Source organism: Stigmatopora nigra, chromosome 10 (genome assembly GCF_051989575.1).
Source record: "Stigmatopora nigra isolate UIUO_SnigA chromosome 10, RoL_Snig_1.1, whole genome shotgun sequence".
Taxonomy (NCBI): Eukaryota; Metazoa; Chordata; class Actinopteri; order Syngnathiformes; family Syngnathidae; genus Stigmatopora; species Stigmatopora nigra.
This window is the reverse complement of record NC_135517.1, coordinates 8400902-8423836: the sequence shown is the minus strand read 5'-3', so window position 1 is coordinate 8423836 and position 22935 is coordinate 8400902. Positions and strand designations below refer to the sequence as shown.

The 22935-nt window shown below is 42.2% G+C and overlaps 1 protein-coding gene and 1 long non-coding RNA gene across 2 annotated transcripts; one reads left to right on the top strand and one right to left on the bottom strand.

The window, feature by feature from the left end:
• Nucleotides 1-272: 272 nt before the first annotated feature.
• On the top strand, nt 273-22486 carry lrig1 (leucine-rich repeats and immunoglobulin-like domains 1). The gene is made up of 18 exons (XM_077726042.1): nt 273-1336; nt 7206-7277; nt 7788-7862; nt 10910-11047; nt 11238-11381; nt 11686-11829; nt 12151-12294; nt 13166-13309; nt 14659-14739; nt 15785-15856; nt 16492-16563; nt 16685-16848; nt 17098-17436; nt 17907-18188; nt 19471-19905; nt 19985-20116; nt 20340-20591; nt 21222-22486. The coding sequence occupies exons 1-18, from the start codon at nt 1143-1145 to the stop codon at nt 21428-21430; spliced, it is 3093 nt and encodes a 1030-aa protein (XP_077582168.1). The 5' UTR covers nt 273-1142; the 3' UTR covers nt 21431-22486.
• LOC144202921 (uncharacterized) lies at nt 2699-11863 on the bottom strand. Its single transcript, XR_013327581.1, has 7 exons — nt 11680-11863; nt 9046-9244; nt 8754-8894; nt 6621-6689; nt 6454-6546; nt 4055-4201; nt 2699-2832 (listed from the first exon to the last, which is right to left on the bottom strand). It is a non-coding gene; the product is annotated as an uncharacterized LOC144202921 (long non-coding RNA).
• Nucleotides 22487-22935: the final 449 nt, after the last annotated feature.

Here is a 22935-nt window from a genome sequence, read left to right as displayed (position 1 = left end):
CTCATCCGTCTGGCCGCCATGGATCATTTATTTGACTCCAAATTACAACGTAAACAAGGTTTGGATCTTGTGATTATGGCTTGTTGGAAAGCGATTAGTAGTAGTAGTAGATGTGGGCCATCTCCGAAGCCGGCGGTCCCTTTAAGGAAGAGCGAGAGTGTTGGAGAAGAGGCGGTGTTTGAGGTTTCACACCCCGGGGTGGGAAACTCGGGCGGGCCTCGACACCGCTGACTGACAGCGGCTGAAAAACGCTCCGACTCGGCCGTGCGTGGAAAGCACGAACGAACCAATCGGCGAAAAGCGTCGCTACACGTCATTTACAAACAGCAAATTACAGCGAGTTGGAGGAGGCTCTTGGAATTACTGTTGTGCTTCCAACGTGGGACCACACCGACATAACCAGAAAAAAAAGGAAAAGTATACCAGAGGACAAAACTCATGTTGGCGGTACACGGTCAAAAGGAGGAGAATGTGTTTTTTTTCTTCTGATCCAATACTATAAATCGGATTTTGTGGCTGCAGTCTCCAAGTGTTAATGTTCTGATTTGAGATCTCTCTCGGAGTTTGGAATCTTTTTTTAAAAGTTGGATTTAAACGGACTGAGATCTGGATTCTATTCCTCGATCTCTTTGAGATGAACACTGGAGTCATTTTACGGTGGACAAAGTTTTTGGATCATTTTTAACTTTTGGATGGACGTTGAACTACATTTATAATAAGTCTCACTGTTTACCCTAAGTTTACAGTCACACGCTGTGCCCTTTAAAGGTTTTTATTTTTAGATCGCCTTTGCAAACATGTCACAAACTTTGTGATCAAGCAGAGAATGTGACGTTTAATGTTTTATAGTAGCTTGATTGCAAGAATGGAGTGGAATTGCAATACTGACCTGTTTCTGAACAACCTGTGAATCAACTTTGATTCGAAGCGCACGTCGGACATTGAGGAAAAAGTTGCACCTCAGATCCTAAATGACTTCTATTCTCTCACATGTGTATATGCCATCGAGGGGACTTTAAATAAAAAGTTGAACATGCTTTAGACTGTGTTCTATCAATCTGAACGAAGCTTGACGAATACTAATTCAGTTTGCGGGTTCAAGAGGAGAACTCTGCGACTGCGCTCCTAAAACTGGATACAAAATGGCGGCGTCCTGGGGATGTTTGGGATCTTCTCTCTTTTATTTATTTTTTTCAATCGAACTTTTTGTCACTCTTGGATCGAGTTCTGAATCACAGTGTGCCCAAAACTGCACCTGCAGTGGAGATTCCGTGGACTGTAGTAATCTGGAATTGATGGGGATGCCTGTTGATTTGCCTATCTGGACAGTTTCCTTGTAAGTAAATCCACATTAAAGTGACTTTATTCCTTTCAAATTGCTTGCTTCTAACTTCAATTACAACTATACGCATAAATCTTGAATTTTGCACGAAGTTGCATGCTAAATACAATTTAACCCTGCAGCACAGCAAGCACCTGTTACTGTACAACACAGCAGTACCACTTTATGGCCTCTAGTTTGCACATTTAATAGTAAGATGAATATATTTAGTTCAATACATGGAGGTAAGCCCAATGTCAGAGATTTAGTTTGCTTTCTTTTTTTTTTTTTTTTTAGTATTGGGGGATGTGTTGATCATGATGTCTTAGATCTATATAAAACCAGATCTCAGATAATGATTTAAATAATCGGAACCTATACTTTTTTAATTGCATGATTCAACAATGAACGTTATTTATCAACTGGAGAAGAACTGTATTGTATTTTATTCCTATACAATAAAATATAGTTGACTTTTTTCAGGTAGGCAGCTGTCAACTAAATCCCAAAATAGGTGGGCGTTGTCTCATCAAGATCTCTTGACTCGGAATTGCAATTTATGTGCAAGCCTTCAATTACTATACATTCACTGAACTTGTATTTCTTCACATAATATAACTCGTGGTTTGTTTATAAAAGAAATGCCCATTTAAAATGTAGACTGGGGATGTTATCACATGTACTAAACACCCCCTTTACCTTTCAACATATCACTCACTAATTCGTTTTTACATTAAACTAAATAAAATGCCTATGTTGGGAACTTTATGACAGACTGCCATTATTTGGTCTTTGTCAATCTGTGCTCATCAGTTAATGAGGCACAAAATCTCTTTCCCTTTTTTTTGACACTTTCAGTGTTTTGAAAGCCTTCTTAAAATGTGGAAAAACAGCAAATATACTTTGCAGCTCTATATGGTTTGTCCAAAAAAGTACTTACCAGAGTGTTGACTTTTGCCCTTTTTCTTTCCAAGATTTGTGATCTAGAGGAAAACAAGCTGTAAATTATAGTTTACAACCACAACTTGCATATTTCTCCACTTGAGATTGTCAGATGTTGACAGCCAACCCCAAGAGAACAACTCTCTTCTTGAATGAGCCCTTATTATGTGAAGTAACCACAAAGACTTAATCAAGGACACCGTTTTTACTTCCCAAAACATAGTCCTTGGCAAATTAACTACTTTGCCTTACAGAGAATATCAGGAAATTGTAATTCCAATACTTACAAAAGATATTGCACGGACTTTCTAAAAATAGAAGAAACATGATGCTTGATTCTTCTGTAAGAAACATTCAAAAACAAACAGTGTTAGGTTATTTTTGATTACTAATTAGACAAGCCGCCTCATGGTGTGAAAGTTCACTTGCCTGACTTCGGTGTGGGCAAGCGTGGGCTCGATTCCCGCAGGTGGCGGTATGTTTGACAGTTTGGATAGTCGTTTGTCTCGGTGTGTCCTACGACTGACTGGCGAAGACAGCTGGGCTAGGCTCCAGCAACACCCGCAACCCTTTTGAGGATGGGCAGTATGGAAGATGAATGAATGAATGAAACTAATTAGATCAGTCACAATGCGGACATATTACATTCCATACAGAGCTAGCACATTAAATATTGCAGGTAACACAAACTTCACCTTCTCTCTTCCTATAAACAAGCTAGTTTGCCAAACAGATGACAATAGATTTTGGTTTGTCATAGTGATTGCCCTGTCCTGTAAATCTTCTGATACTCATGATACAGTCTCATTAACTGGGATTACAGTGTATAATCCTTGGTGGGTAAGATTTTCAAATATTATTGGGTGTAAATTCTGAGGGTGTGTGGTTGTATGCTGGATGTATGCATGCCCATTTAGCAGAAGCCATGTCTTTTGATGACAGCATTTGGAATAAAGGAGACTTAACAATAGTCATGAGTCCCCTAGTGAGTCTCAGTCTTCTAGAAAGCGGTTATCAAAACTGTGATAAAACTGACCTGGTCAGAGGTCTCTGCATCCATTTAATTTTTTTTTTAAAAAGTCCTTGTTGTCACGTTTAGTTTACTAGAACAGTGCATTAAAAGGTTTCCTGCCATACACAGACACATACTGCATATCAGGAGTGGTGGCTCATCTTATTTTCAGCCACAGTAATGTGCATAAAAAGCACTTTGCTCACAGTGCCACCAACATAATTGAATTTAAGTAAATAAGAAAAAGCACGAGTATTATTAATTTTGACCGTGATATCAGTAATGGCCCAGCAATAAATCCCATATCCATGTCTGTTCAATTTTTACACATTTCTCCAATGAAAATATACATTATTCCAAGTAGTATTTTATTGTCCTTTCCAGTGTTCACTACTATACTCCGGCAAAAGCAGCTTAAAGACAGTCTAAACTAAAACCAATAAAAGTCAAACACTGAATGATCTGCTTTGTAGCCCAGCATTTCCCAAGTTCCCTAATGTGCTTGGCATGCTCTGCTGCAGCTTACTATGGCCCCAAACATCACAGATTAGACCTATTACTATGGTATACACCAGGGGTGCCCAACTCCGGTCCCTGCGGGCTACCATTAAACCAGAATGAAATAATCAGGATCGTAATCAAGCTTCTCGGCAGCTTGCTGATGAATTAATCATATGATTTAAGTTTGTCGGTGGAGTGGGATATGGAAAACATACTGGATAGGGGCCCTCGAGGACCAGAGTTGGTCACCCCTGGTATACAGCATCTTTAACAGTTACCTTCAGTTTTTGACCTCAGGAAATTGACTTGTGTTGGTGGTTTCCTTAAATGTGGGTGGTTAGGACTGGATGGCACAGGATGGAACTTCAGATCATCATTCTTCTAGGGTGATAGTTGAGAGGATGTCTCATTTGTTAATGAAAGTTCTGTCAGTGGGCAGAAAACAGACACATTTGTGTGACTTGAATGCCAATTAATCAGAAACTGTTTTATTTTGTGGTCTTTTATAAGTCCCATCACTTTCTCGCCGGCTATCTTGGAGCATTTACAGTCGAGGTGAATAATCAGGGCAACAGATAAATGCAGACATGCTTGATGAACATTTCAGTGAACATAGCAACAACAGCAGCACTCACAGCAGGCCCTATAACCCTTGTGGTTTCAGGGCAATTTCACACTAGGCCACATTGTAATCCTGTGGTATTGAGAGTGATTATATACCAAGTTTGTTTATTGCCATAGTTTCCCTTGCTGTGTCCCTTGCGTGCTCCCTGGCAGATATTTTAAAGTCACTGTATGAGCATCAAGGAGAGTTTTGGTGATGTTATCTTTGGCTGTTATTTTATCAGCTGTTCTTTACTTGTAGTTTCCAGGTGATTCCAAGTAAAACTGGTGGCAATTGGAAATACATGAGTCATGGAAAACATACATTTAAAACAAATGTGCATTTTTGTTTTCCTTGACAGGGGTATAGAGTAGCGATAGGACAGCTACACTGATATACATAGATACGCAGATAATGGGCAATTTAACTTCTACCGAAATCCTTTAAGTGGAATAAAATGTGTTTATGTATTTATTTACTGAATCATTTGATAATTCTGTACATCTGGTAAGTGTTTGGATGTTAGAACAATGGGGATCTTGGACAGAGTAAGAGTTTAAAGTGCGATTGTTTTTCCTATCGAGCAACCCTCCTATACCCTCCCAGAGAGTCTGCTGACTTAACAAGCATCTTGTCATGTTATGACCTCATCCTTTATACTCCCCGTTTTCTGTGATCCCTCTTTTCTCACACAGGGCTTATCTTTTTTTTCAAAGATTTTAAAATGTAATTGCCAAATAAGCAACAAAGCGCAGTGTCATTTTCCTTTATTTTTGTCTTGTCAGAAAGTCATTTGCTTTTTTAATGTTTTCACTCTGAAAGATTATTCACTGGGCAAGCTTGATTCTGATGTCTTCAATTAGCCACATATGTTTCCAGCAGCTTGGCCACTAAAAATGACAAATTGTGACCTCCACTATGAGATTAACTGGACTATAACTAACCACCCGCACAAGTAATGAGTCACAAGCCATAAACTCATTTGGCAGACTTACGGGTTTTAATCGCATAGGTATCAAGTCATAATCAATAAGCTCTCGACTTCCTTTTTAAATGTCCTTACAAGATAAGAGGTTCAAAATTTGGATGGACGATTCAGTCATTCATTCTGAACCACTTTATCCTTACTAAGGTCATGGGGGTGCTGGAGCCTATCCCAGCTGACTTCGGGAGAGAGACAGGGGACACCCTATATCGGTGACCAGCCAATCGCAGGGCACAAGGAGACCGACAACCATTCACACTCACACCCATACCTAGGGGGAGTTTAAAGTAGCCAATCAGCCAACCATGCATATTTTTGGAATGTGAGAGGAAACCGGAGTACCAATAGCACAAATAACAACAACAAACAAATAAATAATCAGTAAATAAGTAGTCTTAGTGAAATCAGCAGAGCGGAGTGACCTTGCTCCAATTTTCTATGCGTGGGTGCGACTTCAAAGTATTGTACATGCCTCCACGGTATCAACGGCCCAAAAGAGAGTTGTCTGATGCCCCCTCAGCCATTTTACCCCCACTCAGCCTTACCATAATGAGGTAATTGCCTCCTGTTTCATAGGACAACAATTTTGTGATCTAAACCACAAAGGGAGGTGCCCCATTAAACAATCACAATGTACAGTCGCATAATCTTCTGTTACCCTGTCACCATTCTAAAGAGACAGATGGGTGGTCAGTATCTGCACCAAAGCTCAGAAAATGCAGAGGAAAATCTCTATCATAAAGAGAGATCTATAATAATTCCTTTAGGTTAGTAGTTGGTGTCACCATCAGTGTCAATTGGTGAAAATTCATGAGTTGGGCATTGAGGGTACAGATCATAAAGTAGGAATTTGAGTTTTTATTCCTTTGTATTCTGGTTTGTTTTGCTTGTTTTGCACTCTGTCATCTGCAGCTAAGACAGCTTTTGAAAGACCATAATGTTACAGTACCTTACCTGAGCAAATAAAATTTAAAAAAATATTCCTTTTAAAATCCAAACAAACATCCAGCAAGCCAGAGTGGAATTCCTTTCCCGGCCGGGTAACACCAAATCCTCTATCATGTATTCAGCTGTTTGCTGGAACGTACATTTGTATTGGTCATTTGATGTCCGGATGAGCTCCTGGCTTGTGATTTCCATTACTCTGATTGAATCCAGGTTCTTATCCTTTGTGTGTGTTCCTGTTGCCATAAAAGGCCAAATAAATAACAGTTGATAAATTCAGTGTCGGAACGTAGTGTTTGAAATGTCTTACCGGAATTGGAAACTCTGGATGAGTGTTTCTGCTTGTTGTCATTGATAGAAAGTTCCTTAGCATGTTCATCTGCAAATCAAAATACATGCAGAAAAAGTATTCCGGGCATGAGATTAATTTGATGAATTGGACATGGGAAGCTAACTGTGAAATGCAGATTTTGGCTTGTCAATGCCCAACATGCAGCTACTCGTCTTCCTCTCGTGCAGTCTGTAATTATATTGCTAAACAAATCATTCATCCTCTGTGAATTGAGTGCAAGCTATTAAATCTTATGTTTGACTAAAGTGCAAATTGATGGTGAAGATGAAAAGCATGTTTATTCAAGGAGACAAAGTCGCTCATGTAATGGTATTGATGTAGCCCCGGTTGTTGGATTCAACTGGATTTTATGTCTTCTTTTCCCTTTGAATTAGTCTTCTTGGCACATGGGGGTAGACTGTTGGAATTTATTAGGTTTCTAATTATACTACATAGAAATGCCCATGAATAACAAAATTAAAAGCCTCCACTTACTTGCTCTGGAAATTCAATTAGGCTTCTAACTGCAAATTCATTATACCGTGTTTTTTTTTTTTTTTTCAGAAATCTTGGCCACAACAAGCTGACTGCTATCAATGTAGAAGTGTTTGACCACCTAACCAATTTACGAGAGTTGTAAGTATCCACGCATGCCGGACAAACACAACACACATGGGAAATTGTTAGACCAGAACTTCCTGAAATGTGAAATATCTTTCCTTGGAGAAGGAACAGAGGGCTAGAGTTGCTTTTTTTGTGGTGCAGTCAATTTGATATCATTTGTGGTTGTCACTTCCTAGCAGATTCCTCGTAGGTGTTACCTTGAACGAAGTCCGATTGAAAATAAGTGGCGGTTTTCTATATTAAGCATCCACCACCTGATACTGTCAGCAATGCTGGCTTGTAAATATTTTATATGGCGATGAGAGGACTTGGCTCGGTTGCACCCTGCGCTACATCACAAGACGGGTACACACTGCTGACATTGATTGGCCAACCAGCCAGTCACACTCTTCCCGTCAAATGTCACTTGTGTATTAATAATAATTTCATTTTAGACTTGCACCATTTAAAATATTTGGATGATTTGTTTGAATTTAACAAACAGCGTTCTAATTCAAGACTAATATGTTTATTAATTTTCAGGCGGCTGGACCACAATGAGCTGACCTCCATACCAGAATTAGGACAAACTGCTTCTAAAATTGTCGCACTCTACCTGTGAGTATGTCCCACTTAAAATCTGCTACCAGAATGAGCTGCCTCTTAGTTACTGTATGCTTAGGCCACTGGCCTCTTTGAAATGCTCTTGAAATAGTCTCATGGCATCTGTCAAGGATACAAATGCTTTTACATGTCAGTTTTAGAACAGTGTCAATATCAGACAATCTGATAAAAGTAGAATGGCTCAGGATCACAAAAACAAATCATTTCATTTGACTTGTTTGGGAACTATTCTAACATTGAAAAAATAGAACCCTAATATCCACCCACTGGTATCATGTGAACAGACTGCTTGTGTTAAGTTCTAACTTAGTTTCTACGGGTTGTGAAACCTTCCTTGCCTGTAGGGACTGCTTGCATTGGCATCTCCCTGAAGATGTTTTTACCTTATTTGGGAGGGAAGAGCTTGTGCTAATGCATTCCGCTCACCAAATCCTGAGCCTACATTCAATTTACAATTAAAATGTTCATTGTATGAAAGTTGTACGGTGGGGGTTTTGCTGTGGTCATGCAAAATACAGACTGTATGCTTGAATGCATTATATTAAGAATGTAAAAATTGCATAACTATGTTGCTGTCTGAACCTTTGCAATGGAGCTGAGTTACTTCTGGGTAGTTTAATAGGCTCTGGATGTACTGTACGTTGCCAGTTCTCTTATTATAATACTTTACATTATTTAATATGTTTACAGCCATGTCACTGATGTGCCTAAGGCTAATAGTTATCATTCGGCAGCAGAGATTATTGACTTTCTTTAGATATATGACATAGTTGCACTTAGAAACTAGTCATTGTATGTTTAATTTCATGGATTTTCTGTCTTTTATGATCATCAAACAGTCTTATGACTCATTCATCTATTAAGTCCAACAAGTCTTTTACTCACATGAGGTACAGCTTTAATTTTCTTCACGCCTGATAACCTGCAGATGCGGGTTCCCATTTCACTGTTGCTCATCCATATCTGTTTCATTGCTGAGCAGTTCAGGAATCTTCTTAATTATCTGCTTGCATCTGATAATTCCTCCTGTCGCAATTTTACATCAATATAAAACAATTTATAAATGTTATTCTTAGCATGTGTGCACTGCCACTCGCTGATGTTTACCAGTTACAATAGTGAAATTGGATTTTTGACACCAAACAGAAAATATGTATTTAACCATTGACGGACATACCTCCAAATAATCAGGGGGTCTTTTTTTTGGCCTGACTTGAAGCCTGTTGCCAAGGAAAGGCCTTTGGGCCTGACAGGAAAAGAGGCTAGAGGGAGGGTCAAATATCTACAAAGCCACGCAGCTGAAGTGAAGGCCCACTGAAGCACTTGCAGCTGCAGCTGTCCGTCACATAGCTTACTGTAAAATGGGTAACAGCAAGCTGGGGATGAGGAGGAGGGGGAAGGGATGGGAAGGGTGATGTGTCAGATAAGGGTGACATCACTGTCTTGTAGAAAAAAAAAAGTGTACCGAAAGAATAATTTAGTTCAAAGGCTTTTGTCTTATGCACATTGTGAATACTACAAGGCGATGATCAATAATCGCAGAATAGATAAGTTCATCATGGTAGTGCATGTTTACCGTGTGATAAGGTGACTGTCTTTGATTCATGATCAATTACTCACACGTTAACAACCCAGCGAGAACAAATATGTGCCATTTCATAAAGCAGCTGAACTTTTTCACTGGACACATTGTTCACCATGTCAAGTTCAAAAGGATCCGCCAATGCAGTTTAGGATGAAAGATCAAATGTGTCGGTGGATGATTGGATTTTCAAATAATTCTCCTTATGTCATGAAATCCCAGCTTCTACTAATTGCCCTTAAAGATGACACTGGAAACTTAGGAATGATCTTGGTAGTGTAAACCACTGATGCATTGCATACATCAAAAGAAGTGCCAGAAACATGCATAGTCATCCCAGTCATATGGTTGGTGGGCCTTGTTAATTAAATTTGGAATTAAGTATTTTATAAAAGCAAGAATGAATCAAGCTCCTCGACATCAAAAGCTACGAAAGCGAATCAAGCGTCTCTTTATCAGACTAGTCAGTGCCTGGATGATAATTATGGCCACCAATGACGGACAGTGTAGTTATTATAAGCGATAATATTGTATGTCCTGACTTCAAACACGCTGAGCGATCTCTCTCAGGCACAGCTGGATTTTGGACCGTGGGAGGAAGCAATCTTTGGTGGGGCCTTGTGTGGTGAAACTGGAACGAGCGAGAGAGGTCAATCTCTTCCACCAGTCTGAGGCTGATCTGTTTTTCCCAGTAGAGGTCACCAGCTGTTGACCCTCCCTCACTTCTTAACTATCCCCCATTTTTCTCCTACCCGACTTCTTCCCCTCTATGTTATGTGCTTCAAGTAGCCACTGTGTGTTACTCTGTCAGTGTGTGTTTTCTATTTGTGTTGTGTGCTTGCATGGTTCATCCTTAATCATTTCTGCATGTGTTTATTCAGGTGGGCAATGTGGTGTGACCCCCAAATGCCCCAACCCCCACCCAGCAATAAATGACTGTGTGTGTCCATCTGCTAGCTAAAGGCTAGAAAGGAAGGAGGAACTGACCTTGTTTTGACAGAGTTTGACTAGAGGAACACCTGCTTTTTTGGGTTTTTTTGCTTTCTTTGGCTCTTTTAGCACACAAGACCCTGAGAATGTAACTGGTCCTAAAATATTGCTTGATTGAATGGGAAGATAGGTTAAGTGGTTGTCTCCCCTTTGGCTTTGTATGTGCATTGTGCAGTTTCACATGATACAATATGCACATTAGGTTAACACAAGACTCCGTCATTGTGGCAATAAATTGTTCTTTGCAAGACGTATGTGATTGGCTGTCCAGAACGTAACCTGCTCATCACTTAAAGTTAGTTGCTACAGACTCCAATTCCCTTGTGACCGTATCACAGTCATAATCCAGGCCTTGAATACCAGTTTACTGGTTACAGATTCAAAATATCTGAAATAGCACTTAAACAACGCAACATTGGTGTATGTATGTTTCTTAAAGAAAGAAATGTCTGTTTTTGTCATTTCCCAGACATCATAACAAAATCCGCACCATTGAGGGCGTACGGATGAGAGATCTGGTTTCCTTGGAAACCTTGGACTTGAGCAACAATGACATCACTGAGCTACGAGGGCACTCTTTTCCTTCTGGCCTCCAGATTAGAGATCTGTAAGTATTACTCGGACATCAAGTTACACATAAAAATGCAGTTATGCAAGTTAAGTGTTAAGTCCGTGGTAACATCACCATTCATTTCAAAACTATTTCCTACTGTTCATATGGTTTTCATAGTTGTACCATTTGCATGAGCAGACAGTATGTGAGTATTGAATGTGCAGCTGTGTTTGGCCATCCACAGATACCTCAGCAACAACAAGATCAACACATTGGAGCTGGGAGCACTGGACCATCTCGGCTCTACACTCCAGGTCCTGAGATTGAGCCGAAACCGTGTCAGCCAGATTCCAATGAGGGCATTCCAGCTCCCAAGGCTTACCCAGCTGTGAGTACAGTTGAATTTTCCAAATTTAAAGCTACAGTGTGTGGCCCCTGAGATGGAATTCTGCCTTATAACAAAACAGTCATCACTGCAATATAGTATAGGGCATACTATGAACCATGGCTAACAATATGTTCCCTTCCTTTTTAAAATTCAGTTTTAAACAACTTATGAGATAAATTATTGTTTTTTTTTTGTGGTTGACTGTTGTCACATGACGGATGAAACCAATCTGTGTGTCAGATGTTTAAATAATTCAAAATCCAATCCAATAGTTTGTGTTTGTGTGTGCTTCTCCTACCTGCAGTGAACTGAACAGGAATCGTATCCGCCAGGTAGAAGGTTTGACTTTCAAGGGTCTGTCCAACTTGGAGGTGCTTAAACTGCAAAGAAATAGCATTAGCAAGTTGACTGATGGCGCTTTCTGGGATCTTGCTAAGATGAAAGTTCTGTAAGTACATTTAAGAAGAGTTTAAACACATTAAATGCAGCACACATCATTATCAGAAATTGTGTATATGCAACCAAAAATGACTTGCTCTTATCTAGGACAATAGCACAAGCCAACACAAACATGAAGTAAATTTTCACTAATCCAAAACTAAAATACTATTCATGCATTTTGGCAGCATTCCTCAATATCTCTATAATGTTTTGCTTAATTTTCCACATTAACAATTGCAACCATTTAGGTGCATCAAATTAACTTTATCAAGATGTCCCGCATATCTGTTTGACAAATGTATATGTTGCTTGATTGTTTCTAATACAGACACCTGGACTACAACAGTCTGACTGAGGTCAATAGTGGCTCACTATATGGCCTGACCTCACTTCAGCAGCTTTTCCTCAGCAACAACTCAATAACACGCATAAATCCTGATGGCTGGAAGTTCTGTCAGAAGCTAAGGGAACTGTGAGTACATTCTTGAAAAAAAAAATCTAGTTTAGAAATATAGATTTTTTTTCTTTTATATTGTGTGGGTTGTTCTGTAAGTTATGTTGTGGTAATTACAGTGAAGGATCACGTGTACTGCCATTGTCAACTGAGGGACAAGGTTTTAGCTAAAAGCCTTTCCTTCTCTGTTGACATGACAAGTCATTTCACTGATATAAAGTGCTTTGCTTTAACTGAGGCATTACTAACTGCGAGGTAGCCCGGGGTTTCTGTATTTGTTGATGTGTCAGAGTTAGACAAGATTACGAGTTAGATAGTTTGAAGCTCATATCCTAGGGCCACATCCTGTAAACATATCGAGGATAGATTGCACCCCGTCTGTTAACCTGGTGTTACACAAATCAGAAGCTATATGTTTATTTGACCCTGTCACTGTTTTTTTAAGTCTTTTTTCCTCCCTGGTGAATCAGACTGTTCTACAATGGCCCATTAAGACAGGGTTTTACTTAAATTTTAACTATGTGACCAGGTGTACAGTGGATTTCAAGAAAAACTTTCAAATTTGTATTTTTGCTCTTTATTAGAGGTGCTCTCGATTTTTGGATGGTCTACAACCTCTGTGTTGTGGTCTTAATGTTCTTGGGAGAAGAATGGCTAAAACTTTAGAAAACCATAGAAAACACACCAACGCCATAGAAAACACACGAACTGGGAGATTTTTATGACCAAGCATATGTGGCTAAAAGGTTTAATGACACTGTGGCAATAGGAATATTGCCTTGTTTGTTTTGCTTACATACCTCAGACAGGACAATTTTGCCCTCCCCTGACTGTCTATGACTCCAAGGTTCTGTTTGTTGTGTGTCTCACTCATTCCTTCCCTTTCCAGGAATCTGTCGTATAACAACCTGACCCGTCTAGATGAAGGCAGTCTGGCTGAGCTTGGGGAGCTCCAAACCCTCCGCCTGGGACACAATTCAATAAACCACATCGCTGAGGGAGCCTTCAGGGGCCTAAGGGCTGTACGCATTCTGTAAGTGTACCCCCCATCATTTGCCATTAACAAGTCTCTATCCTTTTCAACAACGCCTCACATAAATGTGCTGCCCCTGCGCATAAAAGGCAAAGATGTGCCGCTCGGAAGTAGTGAGCTGAGGTGTTTATGTGATATTTACTGTAAGTATGCAGTGCCTGCCGCTGATCTGAGATGGTCCAAGGTGTCTGCATGCTCAGAGTTTCTTTACCTTTACATTCCAGCAGCCTATTTAGAGAAATTGTTTCCGGTTCACGGTTTCTGTGGCAACTTTCTGGTCTTTTTTGTTATTTCAAAAAACAGTTTGTCACCCACTTCCTTTAGAACCCATACAACAGATAAACTGTTAGTGAATTATTTTAATTCATTGACTGTTTATCTGTCATTTTATCGCACTCGTTCATCACTCTGTGTCTTTGAGGCAGACCTAATCTAATCAGTGGAGGGGAGAACGGTCATAGACTGGGCCTCGAAATTTAGCTGGGGGAGCTTTAATTGGGCCTGCGTCGTTGGCTGAGTTGGCATGGCACAGGAGCCTGCAGCGGGGTGTGAAAGCTCCAAACAAGACTGCATGTCCCCTTATTCGGCCACGGGAATTGTTGGCCCATCGTACAGCCCCCACTCTCTCCTACCGTGGTCCTTTGCTCTTGAGCCCCCACCATTGGCCTTGCTTTAACAAGCCAACAGCCATTCACATCCAGTCAGCCAGAAAGAGTAGGAAATTGGCAGCTCCTATTTGATGGCCAGTGGGGGAACAAGGTGAATAGGGGGGCTGTCAAAAATGGAAAGGAGAGGTATTATGTTATTGTGAAGACGGTGTGGTTGGCCTCAAGTATAAAAGATGATTTAGTATAGAAGTTTTTTTTCTATACCAGTGTTTGTTCCCTTCCTTCATAGTTGGCGTTGTTAGTATTGGGAGAGTCATAAGGAACTCCTAAAATGAATTTATTATTTTACCAATTCTATTTTCCTCCTGCCCAGCCAACTAAGCTTGGTGTATAAGACCATCAAGACTTTTGGCTGTGCTATAATGTACCTGTCGGTGTCAGACAAACAGACCCACCGTGGCTGTCAGCTTGTGACGTAAACACTCACATTAAAACACTACTCTGCTTTGCTAAGGACAGAATGTGCTTGTTGGCAAAGTACAGCAGCGGGAGGGATCTTTTGGCCAGGTGTGTGTGTGTGTGTGTGTATCTGGGTAGAAAATCGTGAGGGGGCAACCCATGACTGCCAGCGGAGGCTTTGCCAAGTCTGTGAAAGGCTTTGGTGTTGGCGGAAAAACTTTTTCTCATCCTCCCCGCTTCCTGTGTTTTGATCCTTACCCTCTTTTCTCTCTTTCTCTACAGGGAGCTGGACCATAACGACATTTCAGGCACAATAGAAGATACCAACGGAGCTTTCGCAGGATTGGATAGCCTCAACAAGCTGTGAGTCTCTTTCCTAAATTTTAATTCTTATTCTTCTCTTTCTCATTCTTTACTTTAGTTTTGGCCAGACAGAAAATAGCAGTCATCTCATTAAAAAAACATGCTGCCACACACGTTTGTCGTAGACTTAAAAGAAGGGTTATACTTTTAAATCAGGCTTTCACATTTTCATGTTGGAATGCTTAAGTTTTGTAAACCTGGCAAGAAGTTGAGTGTAAAAATTTAGAAAAATGACTTGCTCAGTCTCCATGGATATGGAGTTGGTCCTGGCTTTAAGCAGTAATGCCCAGTAATCAGCCTGCTGGATGAAAAGATGATGTCCAGCCAAGATGGTTCCCAGTGTGTTCACTGTTAAAGGAGAAAGAGGAAGAGAAAAGGCTTTTCTTCACACTGGCGGGGGTTCGCACCCCAATAGGCTTAGTTTCATTTCTTCTCCACGCCTGCGCTCTTCTTGCCCCTGCTTCTACACTTTCTGTTGTTGGGACCAGAGAGAGGGTGAAATTGTGGGCTGTATTCAGTCATCAAAATCAAATGCCTCACACGCCCCACTTTGACCCCTACCTCTTTTGTCAAGTGTCAATGAAGGTGTACAGCTGCATCCAAAGCCTGTAGAGTTAAGCCTCTACAGGCAAAAGATGAAAAACAAAATCAAGCTCAGCCAGCAAAGTCAGCACAGGCACGCCCAAACTTGCTTTGTCAGTTTATAACTAATGACACATTGCTACGTATCCTCCAAAAATATGAGTTACATAAAACACATGTACATTGATTTGCATGCATTGGAGATAAAGAAACCAATCTATAGTGATGGTGAGTTTATCACTAATACAGTCCAACTACCTTAACTACAAAGAAATCACTTTTACACACTCACAACTAAAGCTTTCCTTTTGGCTATTCTTTAGACAATTCAATTTTTCAAACCCGTCCATGTATCAGATGAACTTTTGCTAATTGTGTTCCAATCTCTCTGTCTTGTCTCTATTGGCTCGCCAACCTTTCCTACTCTTCATATTTTGACATCCTTCATTTATGGAAATGGCAGAACTCTGTTTGGAAACAAGATCAAGTCCGTGGCAAAGAAAGCCTTTGCTGGCCTAGAGTCTTTGGAGCATCTGTAAGTATTCCACAATGTATTTGTTTTCTTCACTATTTGGGGGGATCAGTTAAAAGAGGCTGACTTTAGTAGTTAGCATATAAAGGCGGGGGTGTCAGCACAGCTCTCTGGCTTTTTTTTTTTTTTTTTTTTTTGCTTAAAAATTCCAAACCATTGTTGAGTCTCCACTGGAGTATTTAGTGGAAATAGCTTCGCGATGTATTGAATCGCTCCAAAAAGATTTACTGAAAAGTGATAATATTGAAAATGTTAAGTTCTGACATTTTGCAGTTTTAAGTCTCGACTTTTCCAAAATCTTGAAATGAACGATTTGCTTTGATAGTGGGCTACATTTGGCCCCCGAGCCTCGGTTTGGACACCAGTGATGTGAAGGGAGAAGCTATTGCAAGTGCCCAGGTGCCTCTTTCTGGTTTGGCTGCTACAAATTTAACTAGGACTTTTGGTTTCCTGCTGCTGAGCAAGAACAAGCTGTATAACATATGGTGCATGGTACGAGGGCTGAGAATTCCCATAAGCTTTTTCACAGACATCTTCAACCTACACACCTGGATTGTGTCAGATCCCAAGCTGTGTATATGACGACTGTGACAAATGTGGCTGAGGATTATTGTTGACTTGCTGCTGTATCCCCACAGGAATTTAGGCCAGAATGCTATCCGCTCCATCCAGCCTGATGCGTTCACTAAAATGAAGAACATTAAAACTCTGTAAGTACACATTTTTTAGTGCAGATATTCATCATCAGTTATAGACATTTTTGTGATTTTCTTTTGACTTGCATAATCTCTCAAACAATTACTGTTTTCTGTCATTGCCTCTTCTCCACAGTGTAATCCAAAGCGACAGTTTCTTGTGTGATTGCCAGCTTCATGGCCTCCCTGAGTGGTTGCTGACCCGTGGTTTACAGAGTGGTGTTAATGCCACTTGTGCCCACCCTGACAGCCTTAAGGGTACCAGTGTATTTCGGGCTCCACCCAGCAGTTTTGTCTGTGGTGAGTAGTACTTGAAAGTTCGCCTTAAAGTAATATGTTTACTCCATATGACCATGCTGGCTGGGATAGGCTCCAGGTCCCCTATCACCCATGTGAGGAAGAGCGCCAAGGAAAATGATTTGTGTACCAAGATGTCATTGCAAAAAAAATGTGCTTCTTGCTGGAAAGAAAATACTGTTGATGAAAAGCTGATTCAAACCTCTCTCTTATGTTTTCTTTCCTTTTGTGTTGCCCTTTCTTTATGTTTAGATGACCTTCTCAAACCCCAGATCACTGCTCAGCCAGAAACCAGTGTTGCCGTTCTGGGCAGCAACGTGCGTCTCACCTGCACGGCCGCTAGTAGCAGCTCTTCCCCGATGACCTTTGCGTGGCGCAAGGACCAAGAGCTGCTCCGAAACGCCGAGACAGAGAACTTCGCCCATGTGCGTGCTCAACAAGGCGCCAAATCCGACAGAACGGATGTGATGGAATACACAACTATCCTTCACTTGCGGCACGTCACGTTCGCACACGAGGGCCGTTACCAGTGCATCATCACCAACCACTTAGGCTCCACTTACTCCAGCAAGGCCCGTCTCATTGTCATCGGTAAGATTTTTATTTGCCTATTTCTTCCTATAGCTGTAAATCCTGTTAGTACTATCCCCTAGAAAATACTCCCAGGAAAAAAATGGGCTTTGGAGCAAAAATGTCCCCATGGGTAATCTGTTCACATCTGTGTGATCACATTACTTGCACCATTTAAAACGCTTGTCAACATTTTACTTATCTGCTTATCAAAAGTTCCACTTGACATGGAGGCACTTAAGTTCAGTATTTTTGGAGAGCTTTTTCCATTTTTCTACTCTTTTTAAACTCCTGGCTGTCTTGCTATTTGTAACCAAACTAATTCGACTCCATGACAGAAACCATTTCTCTGCCACCATCTTTTCTGGCTGTTCCCTCAGATTAACGCATTGCTGTTATGACAGAATTATTTTGTAGTGATCTGTCTGTTTAAAGGCTCCCCTGTGTATAATTAGGTCTCCATTGATTGAAGCTTTCTGCTTTGCCCACAGTGCTTCCATCCTTTGTGAAGACCCCCAGGGACAGCACCATCAGAACAGGCCACAACGCCAGGTTGGAGTGCGCCGCCGAGGGTCACCCAGCACCACAGATTGCCTGGCAGAAGGACGGCGGCACCGACTTCCCTGCTGCCCGCGAGCGCCGAATGCACGTCATGCCTCATGACGACGTGTTTTTCATCATGGACGTCAAGCCGGAAGACATGGGGGTCTACAGCTGCACGGCCAAAAACACAGCGGGAACTGTGTCTGCTAACGCCACATTGACTGTACTCGGTAAGTAGCTATCAATTAACTTGTGCTCATATTTTGCCCAACATAACACTTCAGCCAAAAAACTGTCTGTGCTGGAACAGTCCACACAAAAACAGGACCTACACACCCCCTGCTCTTCATGATAACTTACTGAGTGTGAATGCTCATGTTTCAGTGCCATTGGCGAGGCTATAAGCGTCCAATCCAATTTGACTGGAAGGCCTGGCAGCCAATGAGTTCATGTTGGGCCTGATAGTTTTCCCACATCTCCAAAGGCGGTGTCTTTTAAATAGCTCTGCTCCTATGTGGGAAGCGGTAGAATGACCAGCATTATATTTTTCCTTTCCTCAGCAGCTGTGGCCTTGCTTTGGGTCATGGGTCAAAGGCCAGCGTTTAGGGTCAAAGGGGATTGTTGGGGGAGCGAGAGCAACTCACAGAGGGATGTTTGTTAGACATTCCCAAACAACCCCCACCACTACACCTCCACCCTCTGTGGGGGAGACCAGTCACGGCTGTTTCACTGCAGGCCTGAGTGCTCTCAGTTTATCGGGTGTGAGTTCAAACCAAAGCGAACCCGCTAAGATCATCCTTAGCCAGGGTCTTCTGTTGATGGGAATGAAAAGAACAAATGGGAAATTGTTTTCATCAGGTTGCTCCCAAAAGAGATCTGGTTGGTGCTTTCCATTAGGAATGTACTTGAGGCTGTGGCGACTGAAGGCTAATCCTCACAATGAAGCAAAATATAGACGCAAGCGGCTATGCTGATGGACTGAATCTATGATGTTTGGGTTTGAAAAGAAGGGGGTTGGCATGGAGGGGGTTTTGGCGGCCTTCGAGGGGCCCCCGTCTGGAAAAATGTCGGCAAGAAAAATGGGATCCCGAGATGAGCCGGGAAAGGAGGAGCGTGCGGCGACTGTGGGCGGGAAGGTATGGATGGTGTAGAAAATGAGGTGAAGCGGAGAGAGTGAGAGAAGATTGATAGAGGAGGGACGGACCACTGAAGTGGGTTAAGTGAGATCTCTTAATCTGTATTTCCTACTGTGAGGGGAAGTTCTCAGTGTGTGCAGAGACACAAGCACACACACGCACTTAGAGTATTGTGTCCCATTCACTAGAATGTGTAGTTGCTGGGGAAACACTAAAATGATTGTTCTCTGGGGGCCTTTATCCCAGGAGAAATCTTCTTTGTGGTCGATGAAAACATATCCTGAAGATGTTCAATGATTTGTATTGTGAGAGGCTGTGCCTCACCTGACTGCAAGTCACTGGTGCATGAGTTTTCACAAGCTATGTTTCCTGGCAGAAACCCCCCACTTGGCGCAAGATCTCGAGGATCGTAACGTGGTGGTGGGTGACACGGTGGCCTTGCAGTGCAAGGCGTTGGGAAGCCCCCCACCCCGCATCACATGGCTGCACAACGACCAGCCCGTGCATCCTTCCGACCGTCATCACTTCACTCCCGGCAACCACTTGTTGGTCATCGGTGCCGCGTCCCTGGAGGACGCCGGTCGTTACACTTGCCTCATGTCCAACACGCTGGGCACGGAGCGTGCTCACAGTCAGCTGCTGGTCACTGGGCGCCGCGGCCCTTGCGCTCCGCCACCGGGCTTCAACACAGTCACAGTAGGGATCGTCGTCATCGCCGTGGTGACGAGCATCGTGGTCACCTCCCTGGTGTGGGTGTGCATCATCTACCAGACGAGGAAAAAGAGCGAGGATTGCAGCGTCACAAACACAGGTGAGAGCCTGCTCCAAGGGTTAAATTAGAGAACGTTTGAAAGCCACACACTCCAATGCTTGCGCGTGCTCTTCCCCAGACGAGACAATCGTCCCTCCCGATGTGCCGAGTTACCTGTCCTCTCAGGGTACTTTGTCAGAACGGCAGGACGTGTGTATCCGCGTCGAGTCTGCTGGTGGACAACAAGCAAATGGACACATCGACTCGACAGGTAGACTCTTCTACCTGCCATCTTCCCTATTATTACTCACTCATTTTTTATTAACTTATTCACTACCAAACACGTATAAACACTTTTTTATTATGTCCAATTGTTCATAAATGAAAGAGCAGAAACACTTTTTTTTTTATGATGGAAGGTGCGAATCTAGTCTTTCTTTTCTTAAGATTTGCGGTCATGTTGCCATAGAACACAATGTTCTGTGTTCCTGCAGGTTTTGATGCTGCGGTCTTGTGCACGGAGTGTTTGGAGAGCAGTGAGCACTACTCCAAAGACCCAGACTATCAGGCACACAGCTTCGCCCCGGCAAGTCTTACCGAGTACCAACAGCATCCCGCGCCTCCTCCCTACTCCCAGTGTCATGCCAAGGAGCGCACGCCCCCCCTTCGCAACGGGATTCCAAAGGACGTGCAAGGCTTGTCCGACAAAGGCGACGAGCTACGGGCGAATCTGCACGATAAAAAAGGTAAAGACAGCATGCAGACACTCGGTGGAATTGGAAAATGCATATGGGAGACTATGTCTTTGGGAGTCACTGTTGATTGAACAGAACCACGCAGTGCAACATTGTTGCGAGCGCTGCTGCCAATCTCTTGATTACACGCCCTGACTTGTGCACTCGGAGGAGGGCTCGCCTACTAGTAGATAATGCAGTACATCAGGGGCTGGGAAAATATGTTTCAAAGATGGGCGATGTGAGAAAGTAAACCGTTGTCCAAGGACGTGGCCAAATGATAACCACAATGGAAGGAAAGAATTGAACAAAATACTCATTGAATTCTTTGTGTGTAAAGTGTATTTATTTATGCAGTGGTAACCTTAATGATTCATGCAATTGCCCTTTCTTGCTCAAATTATTATTATTATTGTCTAAATGTTTTTATTACTTTCACATAGGACAGGTGTCCAAAACTTAAATCAAAAGTTTTGAAATAAAATGAGTTGAAGGATCCATCCTGGGAAACAAAATCTACTTCAACTGTCAAAAGAAGAAAATGCAAATAAATAAAAGCTATAAATAGTGAACAAACCCAGTTTATGAAAAAAAAAACTTAAACAAATAAATTGTAACATTTGTTTTGCTTTTCCTCCACAGCGAGCAGAATGGGAGTATCGGCATCTGGTTACGCGTCGCCGGAGGATTCTTTTCACCCTCCGGTGAAGCTGTCGAGCCGAGGACGCCCGGGCGAGTACGAGCCCGAGCTCAGGCAATCCCTGCTTTCCAACAGACACTCCCTAAAAGACTCCCCTGACCCCCGCAACCCCCACGGGGAGAGCCAGCGACTAGCGGCGGAGTCGTCGTAGCTCCGTGGACTTTTTTTTAGTCGTCTTTCTTTGCACTGGGAAATAAACTGCTACCTCATATCGAGGCCAAGAGGAGGGGCATCCGGAGTTCGAAGGCGGAGCTTGAGTGGGTGGCATCCCATCTGAGCGTACGTGCTGTACATAGTTTTAAAAACCTTCGGTTGGGAGGTGATCATTAAGAATCCTAGCTCCAAAAAATGTGACTTGCATTTGAAGCAATTAAAGGTAGGGAACCATGTACAGTACGTGAAAGTGTTGGGACATCAGAAACTGTACATAAGAGTTTTCCTATATTATATTTTCCAAGAGTATTTGGATTTATGTGCATGACAAAGAAAAGAGTGATAGTATTTTTATTCAAAAGACAAAAACGAAGAAGAAAAAAAACAGCCTTTTTTCAGCTTTTACCAACAGCCAGCTGGGGTGCCTTGGATTTTCAAAGAAAACATTGTTGATTGACACTGGTACACTATTGCAAACGGAACACTTGATTGCACTTGAATGTTTTCTTTTCTCTGAGCTGATGCCGCCACTCACATCCAAATGACTATTAATTTCATTATTCAAGGATGTGTATGAAGGACAGATTTCTTTTTTTTTGTGGGTCAATGAGGGCAGTCTGTCCATTTTTGGAGGATGCCCTCAAAAGCAGTTGTTTGCTCCCTTGGTAATCACCCAATGCCTGTCAGCTGGATATTCTCAAACAAGAATCATGAATTGTAGGTCAGCAGCAGCTCCAATTGGATGTCGTTTGAAGCGACGCTCAGGTCTGCAGCCTACAAAACGCTTGTTTATTGTGTTACTGCCATAAAGCGAATCCCCACACAACAGCCAAATGCAATGCACCCTAAACTGTGACCCTAACGAGGTAAACAAGGGGACACCCATACCCCCCGGTTAGCATTGCAGTCGACGTCAAGGGGGAAAAAGGGACAAACTGAGGGTAGATCAACGTTAACTTATTAAAAAACATTGAATGTCAGCGTTACAAGATGGCGAGTGTCTGCCACAGTATTGAAGTGTCTAATAAAATCACATTTGGCTTTACACGCTGAATTCCTGCTCTTTTTTTACTAAACAGAAAGAAAGGTGTGTTTTGTTTTGAGACACACGGTCCACAGCCGAGTTAGCACAGATCACATGTCCTGCTGCTTATGGAGGAGTCATCAATTCAAATGGAGCATGCATAGCAGACATGGAACCAAAAGACCTTGATCTTCAAAGCGCACACAAATACACGTGTGTAGCTGATTTTCCCAACTGGAATGTCTCCTGAAGCTCCAAAGACAGCAGGCATTTTCCCCCTCCTATGAAGGCTGTTTAAAATATTAGCAACCAAGTCGGAGCTGACCGGGGGTCGGCCAACGCGCATTCCAGATGGATGTCAGCCACGGGAGGACCGAAGCGCCCCAGACTGCGCCATCCACCAATCACACACTGACCGTTGCTGTCTATCAACTTGGTGAGAAGCAGCATGACTTGTGGCTTCTGCCCCCCTCCCTTCT

Excerpts from the sequence above, each read along its gene's own strand:
- lrig1 (XM_077726042.1), top strand. The coding sequence starts at position 1,143 with ATGGCGGCGTCCTGGGGATGTTTGGGATCTTCTCTCTTTTATTTATTT. Across the intron at positions 16,849-17,097 it reads ACCCAGCAGTTTTGTCTGTG|ATGACCTTCTCAAACCCCAG; the intron begins GTGAGTAGTACT and ends CTTTATGTTTAG. Across the intron at positions 18,189-19,470 it reads CGCCACATTGACTGTACTCG|AAACCCCCCACTTGGCGCAA; the intron begins GTAAGTAGCTAT and ends GTTTCCTGGCAG.